The following is a 23,004-nucleotide window of genomic DNA, read 5'->3' on the forward strand; positions in this document are numbered from 1 at the left end:
TAATGTGGTTAAAACAAAAGCGTGTCCTTTGCCATCAGATCGGTCTATCAATCTTCTTTATTTCCCTTTCCATAACTTGGAAAGTTATTTGCATAGACATAGACCTCTCTCTCTCTCTCTCTCTCTCTCTCTCTCTCTCTTCTTGCGTTATCTAGTCCTATCCTGTGTAGTCTGGTTAAATCTCCCATGCTTTGCGGTCATATTTTGGTATTTATTGCGGATATTTACACAGATGTAACCACATCCTAAATGTGATCTGGAAAAAGCTTAAACGTTCGCATTCTTATAATCATATTTATTTCATGGCCGAGGCACGTGACTCCAATAAAATTCAAATATCTGTATCCAAAACCATGTACAAATCTTTGTGCTATCACATCACCCCGGAATTATTATAATTATCGTTGCTGTTGTTGTTGTTACTAGGTTTTTTTAGTCATGTAGCTTGGCTGATGCAATTCTGCTCTCCGTTTAGCTAACGTTGAGTTCACTTGGCATTCATACCTCCGGGGAAATCATTTTATTGGCCCAGGGTTTTCATTAGGTTTCGTTTTCATTGGGTCAATAGTGTCTTGAAATTCCGAAATGTAATGTGTGTTTTTATTTAAATGGTATTTTCCTCTGTTCCTTCCGTTTCTGACAGTTTTGATTAAATTTATAAGTCTAATATTTGAAAGAAGGTGATAGCGATAACGTTTGTCCCAGAAGCCAGTGTTCAGATATAAGACGCCCATGTGAAGTGTAACGTTGTTCATTGGTTATTTCTTAACAAAATTTACCGTGGATTTAATGCATTGTAGATTATTATATTTCCAGTTTTGAAATTTAGATATATAACATGTCAAATAAATTATTACTAAATTGATGTATAAGTTCATTGTAGGAGAAAAGCACTAATTCAAAAATACTAGTTGGCAACTCGTCGGCTCAGAGTCGGAATAGCTTTATAAACGCAGAAAGTATCGCTCGCCCTATCAGTGGAAATTGTGGGTTTGCTGAAGAAAGATACGTCCTAAACACTCTCTAAGCATTTTGACGTGTGGAGCCGATTATTCAAAATGATTATTTTGATCGCAGTGGCACTGACTATCGAGTGAGTCGACAATTATTTCAGCTCACGACACAATTATCTAGCTTGAACGTTGATGAATTATATACAAAAAAGTGACAGTTTCGTTTTTATCTCGGGGTTTTCTTCAGTGTACAGTATAGGCCTATTCTTGTTTATTGATTCGGCCTGAAGAAAACTAATCTATGTCACCGCCAGCCACGTTGATAAAAGTGAAAACGCGGTCTCAGAAGCACAGACGATTTGTAAGTACCTGTAACGCCTTTTCAATCATCCAGAATAAGTAATACGATTACAAGTAAACGTACTTTGGTTAAGGTTAAAAAATATAATGTTATGTACCTCACCGCCATATAAAATGTAAACATCATTTGCCAATTTGGTTTCAGGAAATAAAAACACTACACACCATTTTATATCACCATATTTTGTGTATATGCATGTTTTTTGTTATTTGTTTGTGTGTTTTCCGTTAATTTGTTGATATTTATTGTGACGTTGTGTAACCAGCTATAGGCGACTGAAAGGAGAATTTTAATTTCAGGTTATGGGAGTTTCAAGGTCGATGATAATTACAATGCTGAAGGGAAAGGTTTATATTTTAGGATATATGAACAACTTCATAGCATGTAATTGAGTAAACAACATTAACATTCAATAATAATATATTATTACCATTTGCATGCATTTCTTATTATATACGTCAAAAAATGATAAGGCCACCATCCACAGAATCAGCGTTATATCTGGATCAGGCCGGACGTATTTTTAGGCCTAAGCAAATTCAAGTGATTGAAGGCTGAGTAACACCTGACCACGTTTTCCGGCCTGTTATAACAATGAACTATGTACCAAGTTGCAGATGTTATTCGTATTTCCTTGCAATCGAAGGTGCGCATGATCATAAAATAACTGTCATTAAACAGTTCTCACAATTCATTAATGAAATACTATTATTTGATGTCGGTGAGGAATACTGTATTATGACAAGAGAAGCGCCTTTGCGGATAACACTTACTAAACTTAAAGAGGATGGGATAGACTGAGGGCGATAAGTAAAATAAAGGATTTAAAAATATTATGGCGAATCTGATGACTTCATTTGTCATCAAATTTAGGTTTCTCTGTGTCGCTAGATCATGGGAATAAATCAGTCAGTCAGTCCAACGGTTTCTAGACTAACAAGCTGAAACTTACCGGATAAGCGAGCTTTTTTGCTACCACCTAGACACGGCCTACAGTATATAAATGAAGAGTTTTTTTTTTTTTTTTTCTACAGACTGCTTGTTTTTATTAAGCATTGGATCATCTTTGTGCAGCGCCGTGATTGATGACAAATTATGTGGCGTTACACTCCCAAGGCCGGTGGCGTTCATATACAGTACTTTGAGTTTTTTATTTTCCCTTCACAAAGCTTTGTGTCCCTCTATTTGATAAAATTAACAAGTTTGACGGAAAGAAAATTTCCCATATTCCCAAAATGTTCACTTTAAAAATTGCGGCAAAATATCATGCGTTTGACACATACATTGGCAGGCTCCATCTTGTATTGTTTCACCATGTTGTTATTCATTTTTTTATCTTTTGATACCATGTAAAGTCTCATTTTCATTAGATATTTGTCAGTCCTTGTAAAATTAGCCGGTTGTGTGCTGTATAGATCGTAAAAGCACTGCTGAACTGGCACTCAGTACCTTTCCTCCTGGAGTACTATTAAACTTGGTGCTCTGAGAATTTGTATTCAACCAAATTTGTCTAAGAATTGTTGGTTGCTGTGCAACATTCTTCCCGTTACTAAGGTCAATTTTATTCCATGGTTTTGCATTATCAGAATATTTAGGATAGCCATGAAGCTGTATGGATTTTCCAATCTTTTTTGTTTTTTTCTTAATGCAATTTTTAGTGTTACCAGTGAGTATCCCGAAATATTTTAATGAGTATAGTATGGTTTAATATAGTTTAGTATAGTGAAGTATAGTATAGTATAGTATAGTATAGTATAGTATAGTATAGTAGAGTATAGTATATCTTTTGGGTGACCAATGGCTTACCTCTACTGCTTGCTTCCATTGATTGATAGTGGCAAGATTTCAATTACTCCCTGTGCTGAGTGCACCAATAAGGCGAAGTCTGCATAAGAAGGCATTTTATAGTCATTCATAGCTGCAGTGCTCCTTTGTTCCTGTTCCTGTGCTACTGTGCACCACTTTGCCTAAGAGAGGCGTCAAAGATAAAAAAAAGTTAAGTATACCTTAGTTTTACCAGACCTCTGAGCTGATTAACAGCTCTCCTAGGGCTGGCCCGAAGGATTAGACTTATTTTACGTGGCTAAGAACCAAAGAACCAATTGGTTACTTAGCAACGGGACTACAGCTTGTTGTGGAATCCGAACAACATAATAGCGAGAAATGAATTTCTATCACCAGAAATAAATTCCTCTAACTCTTCATCAGCCGGCCGGGGGAATTGAACTCCGGCCCATCGAGTGACAGTCCGCAGCTCTACCGGCTCACCCAACAAAGGGCAATAAGAAAGGAAAGGAATATAAAGTTTAGGCCAAAGGCCAAACACTGAAACTTAAGAGGTCATTCAGTCCTGAAAGGGAGATTGAGAGTAAAAAGGGTTTAAAGGTGTAAAAGGAGGGAAACTTCGCAGTTGCCCTGTGAAAAGAATGTTAGGAGAGGGTGGAAAGTCAGATGGAAGGAAGAGAATATGAACAGAGGTACATTAAACGGAATGAAAGGGAAGGAGCTGCAACTAGGGCCCGAAGGGAAGCTGCAAAGAACCTTAAGTAATACCTACAGTGCACCGCATGAGGTGTACTAACAGCGCTACGCCCCTCCCGTTACGGGGAGTAGCCTAGATGATGATCATCTTTGTCTATTACTGTTGGATTCAAGTTGTGCTATTGCTCAAAATGTAGTTACTTAGTCGCCTGGTGAACTTTTATTTTTTATTTTTTTATCTTTTCCTGTGAATTATACAGTTCATTTTAGCTTTCAGTGTTTGTTATCGCTTCAAATACCATGCTAAAATCATTTGAGGTTGCGCCTAAAAATTTCTCTTGTCATAAATGTTTTTTCTAGATGGGTTGTGATATGAACAGCATATCATCAGTTATTTGGTCTTTAATTACTTGTCCGTATAGGCTGGCAAATAATTTGTAGTTATTGTGAGAGATCTTAAATGACTGGATTTTTGTTTTATGTGTTTAAGGAATCGTATTATTATTATTATTATTATTATTATTATTATTATTATTATTATTATTATTATTATTATTATTATTATTATTATTATTAACCTTTATAGGAAAGATCAGGCAAGGTAGTTTTTATAAAAGATGGTTTCACCTTTCTCAAACTTTCCTGTTGTATTCTCTCTCTCTCTCTCTCTCTCTCTCTCTCTCTCTCTCTCTCTCTCTCTCTCTCTCTCTCTCTCTCTCTCTTGTGCGAGAGTAAAGTCTTTAATGTTTGTAATGTTGAGTAGTGACTGCGATGTTGATATGAATGTTAGTAGCGGTAGTAACGACAAAACTTAAAACAGTGAATGTTGTACTAAGTTCAGGCATGCATGGGAATTAGGAAACCAGTCCTAGGCCGTTACTAGTATGCAGCAGTTTGGTTTTTTTTCTTTCTTTTACCTTTTTTTAATGAATTGGTACTTAGCTTCTCCTTGCGTTGACCGCTACGCGGCTGTAACTACCCGGGCGAGAGCAGACCTTTCATGTTACGAAAAGGGTCCGTCTCGCAAATTCCCTGTTTCCAAAGACCTGTCGTAGAAACAGGTTACAGGTTATGTTGACTCAAGACTTCACGTGTCTGACATGATCCACTGCTTTTGTAATATGAGTAGGCCTAAGGATTTAGTACTACGCTGTTCTTGCTGTGTAAAGTTTTTTTTTCTTATCTAAATTGATCGTGATCGAGTCGTGATCTAGGGTTTTAGTGGGCATTTATCGGTGTAAGTAGGTCATGCTTTGTAAAAAGACCCTGTAGAAGACATTTTTTTTATGTAAATCGCTTAAGCTTCTAGGCTAAAATGCCAAAGAAGTCTTAGGCTGAAATGTATGAAGCGTTTATTGAACCACATACGCCCGTCAAAGTGTGGATGAACCCAAACAGTTGAAATCAATTACTTTCGAATAAGGTCTGAAGAATTTAGAATTGCGAAGAGATGACACAATTGGGTTTAAACCGGTTAGCTTTGATTGACGAATGTATCGGTCTATGCTGGTGGTATTATCACTTTCCTAGGAATTAGGGTGCGCAAATTGGAAGTAGTGAAAAGAAAAACATATTCTATAAGAAAATTTAGTGATAGCGTGAAGATTCATACTCTAATAAAAAAGGGGAGTTGCCTAGGATATGTGCTTTTGACAATTTTTATTATTGTATTTTTTTATTTTTTAGAAGGCTTTGTCTTTTCGTCTTTACCTCAACCTCAGAGAAGGATAGGTTAGGCTAAGGAAAGTTAGGTCAGGACCCTGTTGGACTGTATCTGTGACTCGGATATGGGCCTAACGTGTGCACCTCTGCAGTTTTACCAAATGATTTAATTTTTTACCTGCTGAATTAAACATTGCGGAATTTAAATGTGCGTTTCCAACCATATAAGTAAAAAAAAATATATAAGTTTTTAAGTAACCGTGCGGGGAATATGATACGCGTATTTAAATCTTGACATACATGTTCATATGCTTGAGCGCACATATTAATCTTTTTCAGTGTGCCCAAAAGTTTGAAATCTTTTAATGGAATCTTTTACATTTTCACCTTATATAGGTTTTTTTTATCATCACAGTGTGGTACCAAATTCGAAACTCGAAAAAGAGACTTAAAACGCAGTCTCTTGCCGGGCTTTGGGTCCCGGCGACAAACACAAATCTACCCGGTTTGATAATCTTGGCGGGAGATGTTAGCGCGCATACCAGTAATGTAGGTGGCCAGACTAGAATGGCTGAAGGCTAGACTACTCATTCAATGGAATTTTTCCCCAGCCGTCTTCTTCTTCTTCTTGTATTTTTATTTTTTTTTTTTCGTCCTGCAAACGGGTTTTATTTCTCCCCTGGCTATGGAATCTTATCACTGTTCTCTCCCAGGTGTGTTCCGCGGCCCCGCAAACAGGTGGAGTTCGGAAAATGAGTAATGAAACATATTTCTGGATACCGGTTTTTGCGCCTGTGTCCGTTTCGTCGACGCAGAGAGAGAGAGAGAGAGAGAGAGTGTGTGTGTGTGTATATGAGTATATATGGCAATATATGGCACATATGCGCCTTTTATCCTCGAGAGGGCTGGTTCTATTCAGTTTTGTAAGCGATTAGCCTAGTCATGATTTCCATTTTGTTTTGTGTATGCGCTATGATACTAATGATGTTTTTGCATGTGCTTTCTGTCATGCACAGTGTTTCAGAGTAATTGAGAGAGAGAGAGAGAGAGAGAGAGAGACCTTGGAATGATCTAGTAGTCTAAAATGCAGGGTGCCATACACCTAGCAGACAATGCCCCGCCCTGCAAGCCTGAGCGGAATTCATAATGAGGATGAAATGCACAAGTTATCTTTACTCTCCTGTTTAAAATTAGTAACTTGCGAGCGATAGATCAATAAGAAAATCCTTCTCTCTCTCTCTCTCTCTCTCTCTCTCTCTCTCTCTCTCTCTCTCTCTCTCTCTCTCTCTCTCTCTCTCTCAGGTTAGGCCTAAGAAATGCGTTATGCCTTTTTGTAAGGGGTCATCTGCGTTGCCAGGTGGACTTCTGAAACATTCCTCCTCTTCCCTCTTTTAGGATAACGGATGCGTTTGTTTCTGTCCGCGAGAGAGAGAGAGAGAGAGAGAGAGAGAGAGAGAGAGAGAGAGAGAGAGAGAGAGAGAGAGAGAGAGAGGTTGTTTGAAGGAGAATGCTCAGTTTTACGGTTAGGCTGCTACTTGTTTTTGTGGGGACGAAGCTATTTTTGAACTTTGCAGCTTCCTGTGTCCTGAGGACAGTGTTCGTCGGTTGGGTTCAGTTGGGAAATGCCGATATATATATATATATATATATATATATATATATATATATATATATATATATATATATATATATATATATATACTGTACATATATATACACACACACATATAATATATATATATATATATATATATATATATATATATATATATATATATATATATATATATATATATCGTTATTATGATTATTGGCTTCAGATCGTTCTTCTAAGAGGTAGTGGCTTCATAAATTTGTACAGAAATCTTTAGTCCCTCTCACACTTAATGTCCGGATGATTAATAAAGATTAATCTCCCTATAATAAACTTTTTTCTGCCCGTAAATCGCTTACTACACCTGGCTTACACCTGTGCGCCGTCAGCATTTCCCAAACTCCTAATATATCTAACACTTGCTTATTCTCACGCAAGCAAGCATGCATTTTCTAGATATAAAGGCATTTTCGCTCTCTTCCCCTGTGTTTGTGAACGTGATTTCATGTAGGCCTACGTTAGAACAGGAGCCATAGCTTATGTATGGCTTACCATACTCATGGATGAATAGGCCTATGTACTGTGCGTATGTTTATAGTACTTGTGCGCTGGTTGGGAAAATCTGGTCACCGGCGACGTTGTGGCAATGTCTATATGAGCTGTGAGATTTGGCATAGATTCATCTATTGAATACCCATGATTGATAATGTGGCTGTTACCAAGCCCTTTTATTCATAGTAAACCACTTCACTCATTATTTCTCGAATTAACTCTTAAGAACTTTCATAAACATTCCCTGTAAAATCTACGATGCCATTGTGCTTTCGTGCTCAAAGTATTCTCAAATGCGCCATGTAACTGAGTTATTATACAAACATGTCGAAGAATACGCAATTTTATTCAAAGTTACGTTGCTAACACGGCACCGTGTTTGTTGGGGGGGAGGGGGTAGGGGGGAGGCGACGTTTTAGTCCTATAGCCTAGCCTTCGTTCTAACCTTTGGTACAGATTCGTAATTGAAGTCTGGACCTAGTTCTTAATCTAAGTACATAGCTTGGTCCTCAGTAGCAATGGCGATAAGGGTGTCTGACTTCAAATTTTAGCCAAGAAGAAATTTGGCAGACATTATTTATTCTGTGAGTGTGTATGTATGTTTTATCGGTTTTCTAGTAGTGTTTCTCCTTAGCTAAACCTTGCTGACATAGGTAGACAAATTCTAAAATAAACACTAGGGTATACTGCTGACTTGTATTTTCTTTTCAGTGTTTTGAACAAGGTACGTTTGCCAAACAATAGGAAACGCGTATTTGTTTTTCTTCCGTTACTATTAATTTGTCAATTTTACCTGGGATGTTTCGGTAGCTAATTTAAGCTAAATAAGCGCTTACAGTCGAGAATTAGGGAAACATTATATGAAGAGAAACGAGATGTTTATTCTTACACCAGTTAAAAAAAAAAAAAAGATACGGTTTGCGGTGGATTTCTAAGCACGTGATTTTTAAAGCGTAGCTTCGTCAAAACTGGAACGGAATAACCGCAGAGTTTTTGCACAATTTATGCTTTTATGAATGCAATGGCCTTAAAAACAAGTCAATTTCGTTTTCGCGTTATGCTGTTGAAAATATTGAAATATGAAGATCATTGGGCCTACCTGGCAAAGTAAATGTGCGTGTGGTTGTCTGTTTAATTTTGTGAACGTAAGCATTTTTGGAAGATTTAAATAAACAGTTTAGTGACTGTAGATAACCTTTGGCTAACTGCACATGATCTTCGTTGACCGTGGGTTTACAAACAAACAAGTTGAAGGACATGTGTTGCCTCTCTCTCTCTCTGCCACTTTCAGAAGAGTACCATTTGCCAACATTACAGCAAGCAACATGCAGCAAGAATTAGGCGCCAATCCTTTCTATAGTTCCTGAACCAGAAAGTTCATAGTTGGTACTCCCCCCTCTCTCTCTCTCTCTCTCTCTCTCTCTCTCTCTCCTCCATTCCCATCCCATCCTGCCCAGAACCCACCCACCCAGGTATAGCAGCTTCACATCTGAGGCCCCTAAACATAACAAGCCCATCTTAGAAACCCGCCCGTCTCTCAACATCAACAACTTCCTCTATTACTGAGCAATAAGGGCTTAAGACGCTCTGCCTTGCCACCTACAATCGCCACCAGCCTTGTGAAGAAGGTTCGACCAAGCAAAGTTTTTTTTTTTTTTTTTTTTTATAAACCAGATATTTCCAGACGTAGAATTTTACTGAGCAAGTTTTTACGGCAGTGGATTCTGTGTTTGTTGCGAGAGGGTTCTATAAACGATAGATTTCTGTTGAATTTTTACTTTTGTCATTTCTTTTTGGTTGTAAAAACTTGTGAAATGTGTATGTTTTCAATCAGTGCCTTGTGCTGTATTGCACAAGCTGGACTTATTGAGGTTGGTCCAAGAGTCACGGATAAAGAGAGAGAGAGAGAGAGAGAGAGAGAGAGAGAGAGAGCTCTATAACAATCAAGTTTTATCAGATAATGTCCTTGGTAGCTGTGATTCAGACGGGCGAGTAACCTCTATGAGAAACCTGTGCCCTCTCTCTCTCTCTCTCTCTCTCTGTCTAGACAGAATTATCTGTCACGAAATCAGAGCGAGACCTTGAAACAGAGGTAGGTAGGTCAGTTACGGTCATATGGGTAGCTAGACGGAGTCTAACGGTCAGTAAAATTAATTAATAAGATAGGCCTAGCGATTTGTTATCGTTATAGGTACCCAGTGACCCCTCCCCCAGATCGACTTTTCCTTCTTCTTCTTCTTCTTCTTCTTCCTCCTCCTCCTCCTCCTCCTCCTCCTCCTCCTCCTCCTCCTCCCCCTCCTTTGGATTGGCTCGTTCTTTGGTCTGGATATTTCCAGTATGAGGAGGAAACTCATTTGATTAGGCCTAGTCTTTGGGAATGAAAATTAAAAAAAAATGTCAGGTCAAAGGTGAAAAGAGCTTTGTGCAAGTTATATTTGAGAAATTTGTCTTGGCAAGCTCCAAGTTATTTACAAATCAGGATACAAATTTTATGATGAAAAGATTAATAGCGTATAAGCTTATGAATGTAGGATTAATGACAAAGGGAACCAGATGATAAGAAGAATATGAGGGAAATATAGGCCTACGAGGAGAAAATGGGTGAAGGAACGTCCCAGGTTGAAGATTTTGAGGTGGAGAGTACATGAGGAGTTGGTAGTATTCCATGGTAGGGTCCTTCGATCACTGGGAAGTGTTATTGGTATAGGAGAGTAGGAAAAAAAAACCAGTTGTTGGAGTGAGGAAATGTATGGTTTGTCGAAGAGAACGGGTCATGTGGGGTTCAGCTTCATATGACATGAGGGAAGACCATGTCCCCGAGGATGGATAGTGCAGGCAAGAAGAGGGTGAGAGAGAACAGAAGACACGCACCAGTAATAAAAATAGGAGGTGGCTTGGAACCTTTTGGTTTGCATCATTGCAGCATGTCTTATTTTCGAGGCCAGCAAGTAAAGACCAATAGCTAAGATACTGTAAAATCAGTTTATGGAACACGTGACATAGGCTAATATTCCTAGCACTTATCAAGTCATGATCTTGGTCGTATCATGATCTTGGTCGTATCATTGCTTCAGGATGTTAATTGCTGTTATTTTCTGAATTACAAATGTCCAAATTAATTTCCTATACTAAAAAAAAATCAATAGCAAACGTTCCACTTTTAAGATATGCACGAATATGCACGAATATAATTTTTGTGTGATAAAAAATGTAACCAGTTTAGATTTTTGCAGCTGATACTATGCAAGTTTTTTTTTTTCGTACTACAGGTCTTACAATAAAAGCATAGAGCTCTGGCCTATGTTTAGCTACGTAAGATATTTTTTTTTTTTTTTTTTTTAGGTACGTAAGCTCTCTATTTTTATCCAAGGTTTGAATGCAGGGGGTAAAGAATAGGTCCACTATATTTCTGTATATCGTAGTTCCAGGCATGATAATTCATTTTTTCTTTTAATAAGTGATATCATCTTGTATTTCCCATTACCTTCTGTTACTTCTTTCTAACGAACACCATAACATTCTCTGGAAGCTTGCATCTCAAGCCAGTGTCCCCTGTGAGCTTGTTCCATGCGAATGGGGTTTATCTTCTGAATAATAATAATAATAATAATAATAATAATAATAATAATAATAATAATAATAATAATAATAATAATAGCAGGCAGGGTGTTTACAATAGGTGGGTTGATCAGTAGGCAAGAATTTTAATTAGCCGTAGGTCGGTGACGAAGTCGACCTGGGGTGCTGAGATTTCCTAGGCCTAACCTGTGTTGCTGGCTGGAGGGGAACAGATTTTGTCATCAACCTACAACCTACTGACCAGCCCACCTATTGTAAACACCCTGCCTGCTATAAATACCTGTACATCACGTATCTTAATTCACTAGCTTTTATACTCTCTTAGATGACTGCTAGTGCGCTGTTGACACGTAAGAGGAAATAAACCTAAGGCAACAGAAATCTTTATATGTCGTTAGGAAACTTGATTTACCATATACATGCTGATGAATAGGAGATAATAAGAAGAATAGGGAAGACTCGATATAAATTAAACGCCGTGGAAACAGCTACTTTTCAAGTCTACTGCCCTCAGAGAAGGTCTCCTCCCTAATAATAATAATAATAATAATAATAATAATAATAATAATATTAATAATAATAATAATAATAAATGACATGCAGACGGTTTTATTGGTATTTAGATTTTGTTGGAGTCCGATGTGCATATTCGTGTAACATTTTTCTACTACAGTATTATTTTATGTGGTAATGGAAGTGACGGAAGGAAATATATAGCTACCCGCCTAAGTCACGTTTTCATCTCCAACACTTTCGTTGTTGCCCTACAAAAGAAAACTGCCCATTCTTAACGTGATCTCAAGTCATGGTATCCTTGAGAACCCTCTGCCAGAACTAGTTTTATCCGGGTGGTGTAGCACCTAGATGCAACTACAGCTTTAAGTTAAGTCGGCTTCGATGTCGCCTTTGCTTTTTTTTCCCCCCTCCTCATTTTCGTTCATTCATTGGACCTTCGCTTTTACTGTTGATTCGATTATAGCAGTCTGTCTGTTTTATTGAAAGTAGAGGTCGGATTAAGTGCACCATGATGCCACCTCTATCAGTTATTTTTGTCATCGCCATAGACGGTTTCGTTTCCGTGTTTACGTGGGTCCTGACGTGATAGTACCATACCGTTACGTGTCAGAGATACGGCTTGATTTGCAATACATGTTTGTTCCGCGAATATCAAAGAGTTATGTCACGTACCAGTCTTGTTTATTCAGTTACGAAAATAGTTATCTGAGAATTATGCAACCGTGGGGGCCACTTAGTCATTCTTTCGTGCAAAGTATGTTGCAAATAGAACCTAATCTCAAAAACACGTATTTTTCTAACATTTGGAGTTCGCACGATACTGGTATCACAGTATTAGGTGATGTTCCCCCAGATGACGTCATGAAGACTCTATTAACACAAATATTATGATGAGATCATTTAAGTTAATAAAGTCTAAAGTGATCCACACTTGGATACACAGCTGATGTTTCTTTTTTCTCTTAGATGGGTGTGTGTTTTTGTACGTTTGTATTATATATTTTACTTTGCGTTTTAGTAATATAATTAATTATATGTTGGTACATAGATTACGCTAATTATCATGTGATAGCGGCATCTTAGTTACAAAATCGCAGCTCTCGCGCAATAGCATATCTGAATTTTTTTCAAAATATGAGTTTTCCTGCTCAGAGCATTAGTGGTATAAGATTATTTTTTTAATCACTGCATATTAATCTCTTTTGGTTCAAGAAATGTATCGTGTAAAATGCTGTTTTTTTTTATTGAAACAGGCAATAATCATAAATATTGCTCTATGTAAATGATAAAAATGATCTTATGTCAAATGTCTTTAAAAATGAACGGGTCATAATTTTGATAATCATGATTTATTTGTGATTTTCTGGATTGTTCTTTATGTATCTCTTCTGTACGATGTAATTAAAAAGCTTGATATGAAAGGCGGTAAATAGACATCAGATAATTAAAGGTAATTATAACGGAAGTGTTTAAAGATTTTAAACTGTTATAATTCACTTCAGGGCTTTTGATAAACGCCTCTTTGTAGTGATTGTAAACACTGCATCCTGGATTGGTTCAGTGCCGTTTGACAACAGCAATTCACACTGCCGTTAAGAGGTTCATCCTTGTCGTGTTGATTTAGGTCGTAGATTTGCTATTTTTTATGTTAAAGTAGGTCGAAGAAGATCTCCTTATTCGCGTTAAGTTAGGTCGCAGAAGATCTGCTTATTCGCGTTAAGTAGAGTTCCTTTTTCATGTCAAACTGAGTCGTAGGTGCGCATTTTCATGTTAATTAGGTTGTAGTTTGCTTTTTTTTTTATCTTAGATTAGGTCATAGATTTGCTTTTTCATGTTAATTAGGCGGTGGACTTGCTTTTTAATGTTAAATTAGTTCATAGATTTGCTTTTCATATTAAATTACGCCACAGATTTGCTTCCTCGTGTTAAATTAGGTTGTAGATTTGCTTCTTTGTTTTAAATTAGATCATAGATTTGCTCTTTCATGTTTAATTAGGTCGTAGATTTGCTTTTCATGCTAAATTAATTAATAGATTTGCTCTTTCAAGTTAAATTAAGCGTTGATTTGCTTTTTCGTGTTTCATTCGGAAACGGCAGAAAGTCGTGATGATAGTTGACGGGTAGTAAGCTAATGTCTAGACCAGAGCCGTATATATACGGCTCTGGTCTAGACTACCCGGGCAAGGTTAATTTCGTACACTTTGTAGGGTGTGGCCCTCGACCTAGGCAGGGGTTCCTTAGTCCGTTGTCCTAGTCTTGAAGGATGTTGCTTGCCTTCTGAAGCTTGGGACAAGGTACCTTCAATCTGTTATTTCATGTATCATAGGGTTTTGGAACTCCAAGTGGTGTAGCATTTCGTTGCTTATTTGAATAAGGAATAAGATAAGTTAACTGATCTAATTTCGCGTTTGCATCTGGGCATTATTATTATTATTATTATTATTATTATTATTATTATTATTATTATTATTATTATTATCATCATCATCATCTAGAAGATAAACCCTATTCATATGGAACAAGCCTGCAGGGGCCATTGGCTGGAAATTGAAGCTCCCGAAGAATATGGTGTTCATCTGAAAGAAGCCACAGAAGATAGCAGGAAATGTAGAAAGAAGAGATTAGTCATTAGAAAAGAAAAAAAAAGATAAATCAATAGATAAATAAGTAATTAGATAAAAAAGCTGAGTTTAACAGGCGTCCTGTATGGCTGAGGTGTGTACTGTGCTCTCAGAAAAGTGGCTATATCTGCACCAATGTCGCGGCCGTCCAGTAACATGACGATACTCCCTTGTACTGTGACCCCCGGCCTCGTTCAGGAGGGTGAAGGATCACGCCAAAATGGGACGACGCTTCCGTCACAAGGGGCCAACCTTATCCAGGAAGTAGGACTGGATCCTGTTTGTTTACTTCTTTGAGCTTGCATCGAGAGATGATCCGATGTGTGGGGTCAGTTTTTTTTTTTTTAAGTGCCTAGCCCTTACCTTTGAGCTAGACTTGATGTCGTTAGGTTATTCTAGATGAAAGCTGTATGTCAGTCGTGATTACTTCCTCTCTCTCTCTCTCTAGAGAGAGAGAGAGAGAGTTGGGGGGGGGAGTTAATTTAAAAATATTTCGCGGCTACCAGAGTTGTTTACAATATATGTGTGTGTGTCCAATGCAGCACGAAGGACCGCGTGCTTGAGAATATCACCAATATATCCACGTCGGGAGGCGAGTGAAAACCGGGACTTTGAACAAGTACTTTCGTAGTTTATTCTACATTTTCAAGTTCACACTGAATACAAAATAAGTTGACAGATTTATGTACAAAAACAGAAAGGTGGGGGGCGGGTTACAGTTTGTTAATCTGGGCAGCATGTTCATTAAGCCAAAAAGACGGGAACAAAGGATCAAGGGATAATCCAGGGTGGAGATTAACATTCCTGGTGGACGTAGCTTCGATGAACACAGTCTCTAGAAGGATTTCTTTTCCGACGGTCGTTGACCTTGTAGATTACCGTTGACTTATCCCAGTTCATCGCATGGTCTGTCTTAAGCCAATGATCCACAATGCCATTATTTGATAAACCTCTTGAAGTGGCATATTTGTGTTGGGGGCTTCTTACTTTTAGTCCTTTTGATGTTTGACCAATGTAAATATTATTACATTCTTTGCAAGGAATACTGTATACAATATTGTTTGAATTGGGCAGACTATTCTTGATTAGTTTATTTCTCAAAATATTATTATATTTTAATACTAAGTCAACTTCTTTTGTGTTCAGTGTGAACTTGAAAATGTAGAATAAAACTACGAAAGTACTTGTTCAAAGTCCCGGTTTTCACTCACCTTCCGACGTGAATTTAGTGATGTGTGTGTGTGTGTGTGTGTGTAAAGGGAGACAATAATGGTTTTTTTGTACAAAAAAACTAATTAAAGAAGGGATTTCTAAACTGCACCCAATTATGGGGTACAGAGAGAGAGAGTTCGTCAGAGTTTCGGCCAAAACCCAGGGGATAAGGAGTGGCCATCGCCTTTAAAATAGGATCCTATAAATGATATTGTCGATCTTATCTGTTTCAGCGACCCCTTGAGACAGATTCGTCCCATGAGATAGACTCATGTTATCAGTCTGCTTAATCAAATCCGCTTAAAGTCTAACTCACCTTTAGAACCAACAACAGTTTGCGGTGCATTCCAGTTTCATACCGTGGTTGGTGTTCCATGCGCGTTTGACAACGGCAGAATTTTGATACGCGTATCTTACCGGTCGCTGGTGTTTAATATTTCTGTACGAAAGGCTTTTTGTAGTAGAACCTACAGGAGATTCTCCTTGTATTTTACTTACATTTTTTATCTGTTTATATGTTTATTTGTTAAATTAATTTTTATCTTCTAGTAAATGATCTCGTTTCTGTATTTCCTATGACCTGTTACTTCTTTGAAATGAATACTTTATTCTTTGGAAGCTTGTATTTCAAGTCAGTAGCTCCTGTGGACTTGTCCATAGGAATAGGGTTCATTTTCTGAATAATAATAATAATAATAATAATAATAATAATAATAATAATAATAGTCGCATTCCCTACTGTGTATTCATATATATATATATATATATATATATATATATATATATATATATATATATATGTGTGTGTGTGTGTATACATATATATATATATATATATGTATGTATATATATATATATATATATATATATATATATATATATATATATATATATATATATATATATATATATATATATACATATATATATATATATATATATATATATACTATATATATATATATATATATATATATATATATATATATATATATATATATATATATATGACATTTTTTATCACACCGTGATTTATATACAATCATGAAGCTACAAATGTCGCTTAATAATATGCGCCAATATCCTTAGGCGTTTCCCTTTTACCGGTAATCGCCAGCGACGGGAGGCTGGGGTGGGTGGGGCGTTTGGGATCTTACCGTATAAGGGTGACTGATAACAAAGTATTGTCTCTCCCAAGGGGTTTTGTTAATCATCTTGTTTGTTCCTTGCGACCCTGCTTCTTGAACCACTCTGTCAGTGACTTTGTCGCTGGATTTGACTGCTGAAGACAGTTGCTCACGAAGAATCTTAAGTTTCGTATCCTTTCATTCAAGGAGGTAGATTTGTGTGGCACATAAAAGTAGGTTGCATTACGAATCCACACATACACACACACACACACACACACACACATATATATATATATATATATATATATATATATATATATATATATATATATATATATATATATATATATATATATATATATATATATACAGTATGTATTATATATATTATATATATAATGTAGTCACTGGTTACTGTTAACAGATAATGGGCTTTTATTTTAAGACTCGTGGCCTCTTAGCAGCTACAAACCTTGAATTGTTGCGCGTTTGAATTAATTAATAAAGTATCAGTTAAGAAAAAACTACAAGAAAAAACCGCTGATTATACACTGTTACTTGGGTTTCCACGAAGGGCCACCAGTTTCCTGGGGTACTTTTCTCCATATTTGATAAAGGACTCTGCCTCGACGGATCCTTTGGCTCTGGTGCCCTTGCCATGACACCCACAGAAATCCTGCCTCCAAGGATCTGGTTTTAACCGGCCTGCAAAAACAAACAGGCGGGAACTGCCTGTAGAACTGGTGTCTGTTTACAGGTTATAGGTTACGGGGGCGGGGGGGCGGGGGTTACAGTATTAATAATTCAAATCTCGTTACAGTCAGGTTTTGCTTAGTGTAGAAGCGGACGTATGGCTTATTGCTAGGACTGTGTTTAGTCTCTCTCTCTCTCTCTCTCTCTCTCTCTCTCTCTCTCTCTCTCTCTAAATTTCCTTTGCCGGTTGCCGGGATACAGCCCACATTTGTAAAGGTCATGTGTAGGTGTTATTTTCTTAAGTGGTACTCTCTCTCTCTCTCTCTCTCTCTCTCTCTCTCTCTCTCTCTCTCTCTCTCTCTCTCTCTGAATTTCCTTGCCAGGATACAGCAGACATTTGTAAAGATCGTGTGTAGGTGGTATTTTCTTAAATGATACACTGTATAACTTGACTCTCTCTCTCTCTCTCTCTCTCTCTCTCTCTCTCTCTCTCTCTCTCTCTCTCTCTCTCTCTCTTACCTTTTTATATGTTCAGATGGAAATACTGCGCTGTGAAGGAGGTTGGATTATACAGACAAAAACAAAAGACAATTGTAGAAATTTTATCCATAACGTTAGCTCTCTTTGCTTTTGCGTTATACGTAATACCTGTATATTTACACTTTGACTTATTTTTTGTTGATTCGTGACTTTGTTTTTTTTATTTCTGTTCTCTTTTATATGTATTTTCTTTTACCTTCTGTTATTTCTTTCAAATGAACACCGTATTCTTTGGAAGCTTGAATTTCAAGTCAATAGCCCATGTGGGCGTGTTCCATATGGATAGGGTTTATCTTCTAAATAATAATAATAATAATAATAATAATAATAATAATAATAATAATAACCGTATGTATTTAGATAGATAATATTGAAGGTTATTGATTGCATGTAATACTTTCATATCTTTAATTCTGCTTTTCACTACATAGATTTTTCCGCTTCTTCTGTAATTAAAATGCGCCATATTGAATTTAGTTTTTATTTCATGAGTTGATGATACACTAATAAAGTCTCTCTCTCTCTCTCTCTCTCTCTCTCTCTCTCTCTCTCTCTCTCTCTCTCTCTCTCTCTCTCTCTCTATATATATATATATATATATATATATATATATATATATATATATATATATATATATATATACATATATACACACACACACACGTGTCTGTGTGTGTGTATGTATGTGCATGAGAGAGAGAGAGAGTCGGTACACATGGTGGGACATCCGTCATCAGAATAATGTATGTGAAACCAGTTTGTGGACTGGTGCAGATTCTTAAATTCTTCGAACGAAATATGAATACCACAGTTCCTCCCGTCTGCGTTGTTCTATCTCTCTCAGCGTTGATTAAGACAAGTTTGAACCGGAAAGCAAGCAAGCAAGCAGTGTGTGTGCGACCTCTTGGTACGACGCACACGGACGCGAATGAAAGTCATTTCGTACGCATGGCATGGCACTTGGGAGTGAAATGGATGTTTTTATTATTATTATTATTATTATTATTATTATTATTATTATTATTATTATTATTATTGGTATCTATTTTCCTATTTAGATATGCATAGACTTGGCCATTTATATTTGTGGTGTGTAATATTCGTAGAGATGATAATTTGCATTCATATTAATGCACTTTACTTGTGTGACAAAATTCACTCGGTTCACTTAACATAAGTGATTTATGTGCCTGATAATTAGTAGACTGTTTTGGTTAGCAGCTAGGCTGGAGAAAAGCATGGGGCTAGCGACTTCATCCCTAAATACTCTCTGAAAACTGCAGAATATATATATATATATATATATATATATATATATATATATATATATATATATATAAATGGGCTGGTATACGGACACAGAGTGATCCAAATAGAGGGACCGATCATGGAGGGTTGTGTACCCCTTGAAAGGAAGGAATATCCCCCTAAATGACGGGTATATCTCTTGCCCTGATGCCAACTGCTGTCATAATATTTCCTCCTGTTGAAAACCCCAAGATGAATAAATTATTTTTTAAGGGAGGGAGGGGCGGGTAAAAAGTCAAAGAAGAAACAGAATTTTTTGAAGTTTTAGGCTTCCAGATAAAATATTTAAGTGACTTTACTATTTTTTTTAAAGAGAAAGCTCATTGTTACGTCAATTTGTGACGACTTTGAAGAACGGGATGATTGTTGATGGGGGTGACTGATAGGGAGATTGATTGACTGAATGATCGATTGATTGATTGAGAGATGCTGGCCTAGTTAAGGGTAATCCTTGTTAGGACATGAATACTGGAGATGGGTGATAGAGTACAAAAAGATCCTGTTGTCCAAGGACTTGTGTGGGCGAGCGAGTCCCACAATTACAAAGGACGGAGAAGAAGGAAGTGTTTATAAATAAAAGCGGGACTATTCGGAAAGACCGAATCTGCCTGAATCTGTTATAAATGATTTCCACAAAAGAGAATTTTGATAAAGATACCTTCGACAAATATTAATCATTAAAACATTGGTGGAGTACGTTCCTGTGAAGAGAAGAGTTTAAAAAAACAAAAGCAAAAAAATGCGCCTAAGTTTCTTCGGCGTAATCGAGTTTTCTGTACAGCCGCTACAGTGAATAATCAAGGCCAACGAAAGTAGATCTTTCTTTCGGTGGTCTCGGCATAATGCTGTATGAGCCGCTGTCCATGAAACTTTAACCACGGCTAGGTGGTGGCCTATCCTGTATCGTTGCCAGAAGACCGATTATGGATAAATTTAACCTTAAATAAAATCAAAACTACTGAGGCTAGAGGGCTGCAATTTGGTATGTCTGATGATTGCAGGGTGGATGATCAACATACCAATTTGCAGCCCTCTAGCCTCGGTAGTTATTACGATCTGAGGGCGGACAGAAAAAGTGCGGATGGACAGACAAAGCCGGCACAACAGTTTTCTAGCTGCATGAAAAATTGTCGCTATGTCAGTATTTTTTTTCATGGTGGTTGGGGTGTTCAGGGGAAGGGTGGCATAGTGACCTAGGGGGCCTCTTTCGAACTTTCATTTCCAAAACATGTTGGCATTTTCGAAGCTGTTTTCAAAATTACTGAAAGAATAAAATTTATACCACGAGCGATAAGCGTATAGCTCTCTCTCTCTCTCTCTCTCTCTCTCTCTCTCTCTCTCTCTCTCTCTCTCTCTCTCTCTCTCTCTCTCTCTCTCTCTTCTTTTCCCGCTAGCATTCAAGACACAAGCCCATCACTTATTTCCCGTTTCTCCATTTCCAAAATCACCCATCCCTGCCGTATGAACCCCTCCCCACCCTTTTTCTCTCTCCATACACGCCCCTTCCTTCGAGTTGTTGCTAAGCTAAAATCCCAAGGGAGCTATTCCCCCCATCCCCCCCGCCATGTTTAGATTTATCGTCGTTACAGGACCATTGACTCGAGTCGAATTCACGGCCTTGTTGCCGTAAGGGGGGGTTTTCCGTCACGCCAGCACGGAGGAACCGCCCCTATCGACTTTGGTCGTAAATCATCTTAATTGGCGAGATGCGATGATGAATTAAGGTAGGAAGGGAGTACCTCCTCTTCCTCCTCCTCCTCCTCCTCCTCCTCTTACTTAGGATAAGCTGGAAGCATCGATAATCGTTTTGCCATTTCGCTGTTATTCCAGGTTTTAGAGACGAGTAATTTGTCTTATTGGCCACTCGCTCAAGCGCTCATGCGCCTGTGCGTAGTTTATGGTATATGAGTTCACATGGAGGCTAACGGAAACCTTTTATCAAGACCAGGCTGCAAGTGTAAAAGGGAGATGTATAAAAGGAAACCTTAGAAGAGTTATATTTACATTTGACTAGCAAGAGATGATGTCAGGTTGAGTAGACAAGTATTTTTCATTTGTTCTCAATAAAAAAGGGAACAATGTATGACGGGTCTTAAATATCAAATACAAATCCTTAATTTTCGGTAAGTAAATATTAAATTTAAATGGTGGACAAACCAGATTGAGAAAGGTTGCATTATATGAACTGTAGCATCGCATTTCCAATGTCAGTGATTCGAGCCCAATCTGCCGACAGCCAGGTGACCTGTAGCTGTTCCCTGAAGTCAAGAACAGGTGTGGCACTAACAGCTCCATCCTTAGGGAAATGCCTAGAACCAGAAGGCTCTGACCAAGGCCCCTGTCCTTTTGAAACCACGTGACCAAAGTGGAACAAAGGTCAGGGCCATTTAGGCTTACCTGAGCTGTCGAAGGCATTTCAGAAAGACTTCTCATGGAAAATAAACACTGGGAAACATTTTAGATGGAGTATGGAGGATTGAATAATTAGGTAAGAAAAAGGGGGATGTTGGAGAAGGCAGATTGCAGAGGAGGAAGGGAAAATAGTGACTAGGAAACAACGCAGATTGAGGATTGAATAACTAGGTAAGTAAAGGATGATGAAGGAGGCAGATTTGCAGAGGAGGAATGGAAAATAATGACTTGGAAACAATGCAGATGGAGGATTGGTGATTGAATAACTATTTAGGTAAGGAAAGGATGATGGAGGATCGGGTCAGGTATGCAGAGGAGGGTCAACTGGACAAGTAAACAAAAATACGCTTGTCACCTACAAATTGGGTCAAAAACTACACTATTGACCCAGCTCCAAAGATCTTGCCATTTACCAGACGAGTTGATTTGATACCCAGAGCTTGAAGCTGGTACACAGAGTAGGAGAAAACACTTGGAGACAGGAATTTTAACTGTGAAATGCCTTTACTGTTATCAAGAGCAACAAGTGTGCTAGGAAATTCAAGGTCGTCTGTAGCTGTCGCATTAGTGATATTAAATTCTAGTTATTCTGGAAATAGAATTAAGGAATTTATGTTACTGACCGTAGAAATAAAGGCTGTATACTGACTAGCCGAAGTCAGTAATTTACTTATATTTTTACCTGTTTCTTTATTTTGTGAATTTTTTCCTTTTTTTAATAACTGATCTTTTCTTTCTGTATTTCCTGTTACCTTCTGTTACCAGAATTTTTGTTCAGGAATATTAATTTGTCACATGGAGAATGAGTGTGTTTAAAGTATTCAGCTCAGAAAATGATCACTGATGATTGCAAGGGGATGAATTTCATCATGACCGTTATTACAAAAAAAAAATAATAATAAAATAAAATAGCATATCTGTAACAGAAACTAGGCAAATTTTCCCTGTAGACCCTGTTGCTGCCCTCCACTTATCCGAATTGTCAGTAGCCCGTAGGGGGGTAGTGCCGTCAGTGCAACTCATGCGGTGCACTGTAGGCATTACTTAAGGTTCTTTCCAGCGTGTCTTCGGGCCCTAGCTGCAACCCCTTTCGTTCCTTTTACTGTACCTCCTTTCGTATTCTCTTTCTTCCGTCTTACTTTCCACCCTCTCCTAACAATTGATTCATAGTGCAACTGCAAGATTTTCCTCCTGTTGCACCTTTCAAACCTTTTACTGTCAGTTTCCGTTTCAGCGCTGAATGACCTCATAGGTCCCATTGCTTGACCTCTGGCCTAAATTCTGTATTCAGTTCAATTCAATGGTCAGCAGGTATTTTAAGGATAATTTCAGGCAGCTGCGGCAAAGTATTTTGATATATCGTGAAGTCATATCTCTCGGTACATTGTTG

The 23,004-nt window shown here is 37.6% G+C and overlaps 1 protein-coding gene across 11 annotated transcripts in view; it reads left to right on the forward strand.

Annotated features, from left to right (window-relative positions):
* The first annotated feature begins 973 nt into the window (after window positions 1–973).
* The window catches only part of Sesn (Sestrin), a 110,095-nt gene continuing 88,064 nt past the window's right edge, over window positions 974–23,004 (forward strand). For 5 of the 11 annotated variants that reach the window (XM_067094083.1, XM_067094086.1, XM_067094088.1 and 2 more), the window contains exon 1: window positions 1,102–1,314. In XM_067094083.1, the coding sequence (XP_066950184.1) occupies window positions 1,255–1,314 (60 nt within the window). In that variant the 5' untranslated portion in view covers window positions 1,102–1,254. Of the gene's footprint in view, window positions 1,315–23,004 lie in introns of all 11 variants that reach the window. The other 6 variants (XM_067094094.1, XM_067094098.1, XM_067094089.1 and 3 more) reach the window with 2 other exon arrangements.

The sequence above is a fragment of the Macrobrachium rosenbergii genome, chromosome 50 (assembly GCF_040412425.1).
Source record: "Macrobrachium rosenbergii isolate ZJJX-2024 chromosome 50, ASM4041242v1, whole genome shotgun sequence".
NCBI lineage: Eukaryota > Metazoa > Arthropoda > Malacostraca > Decapoda > Palaemonidae > Macrobrachium > Macrobrachium rosenbergii.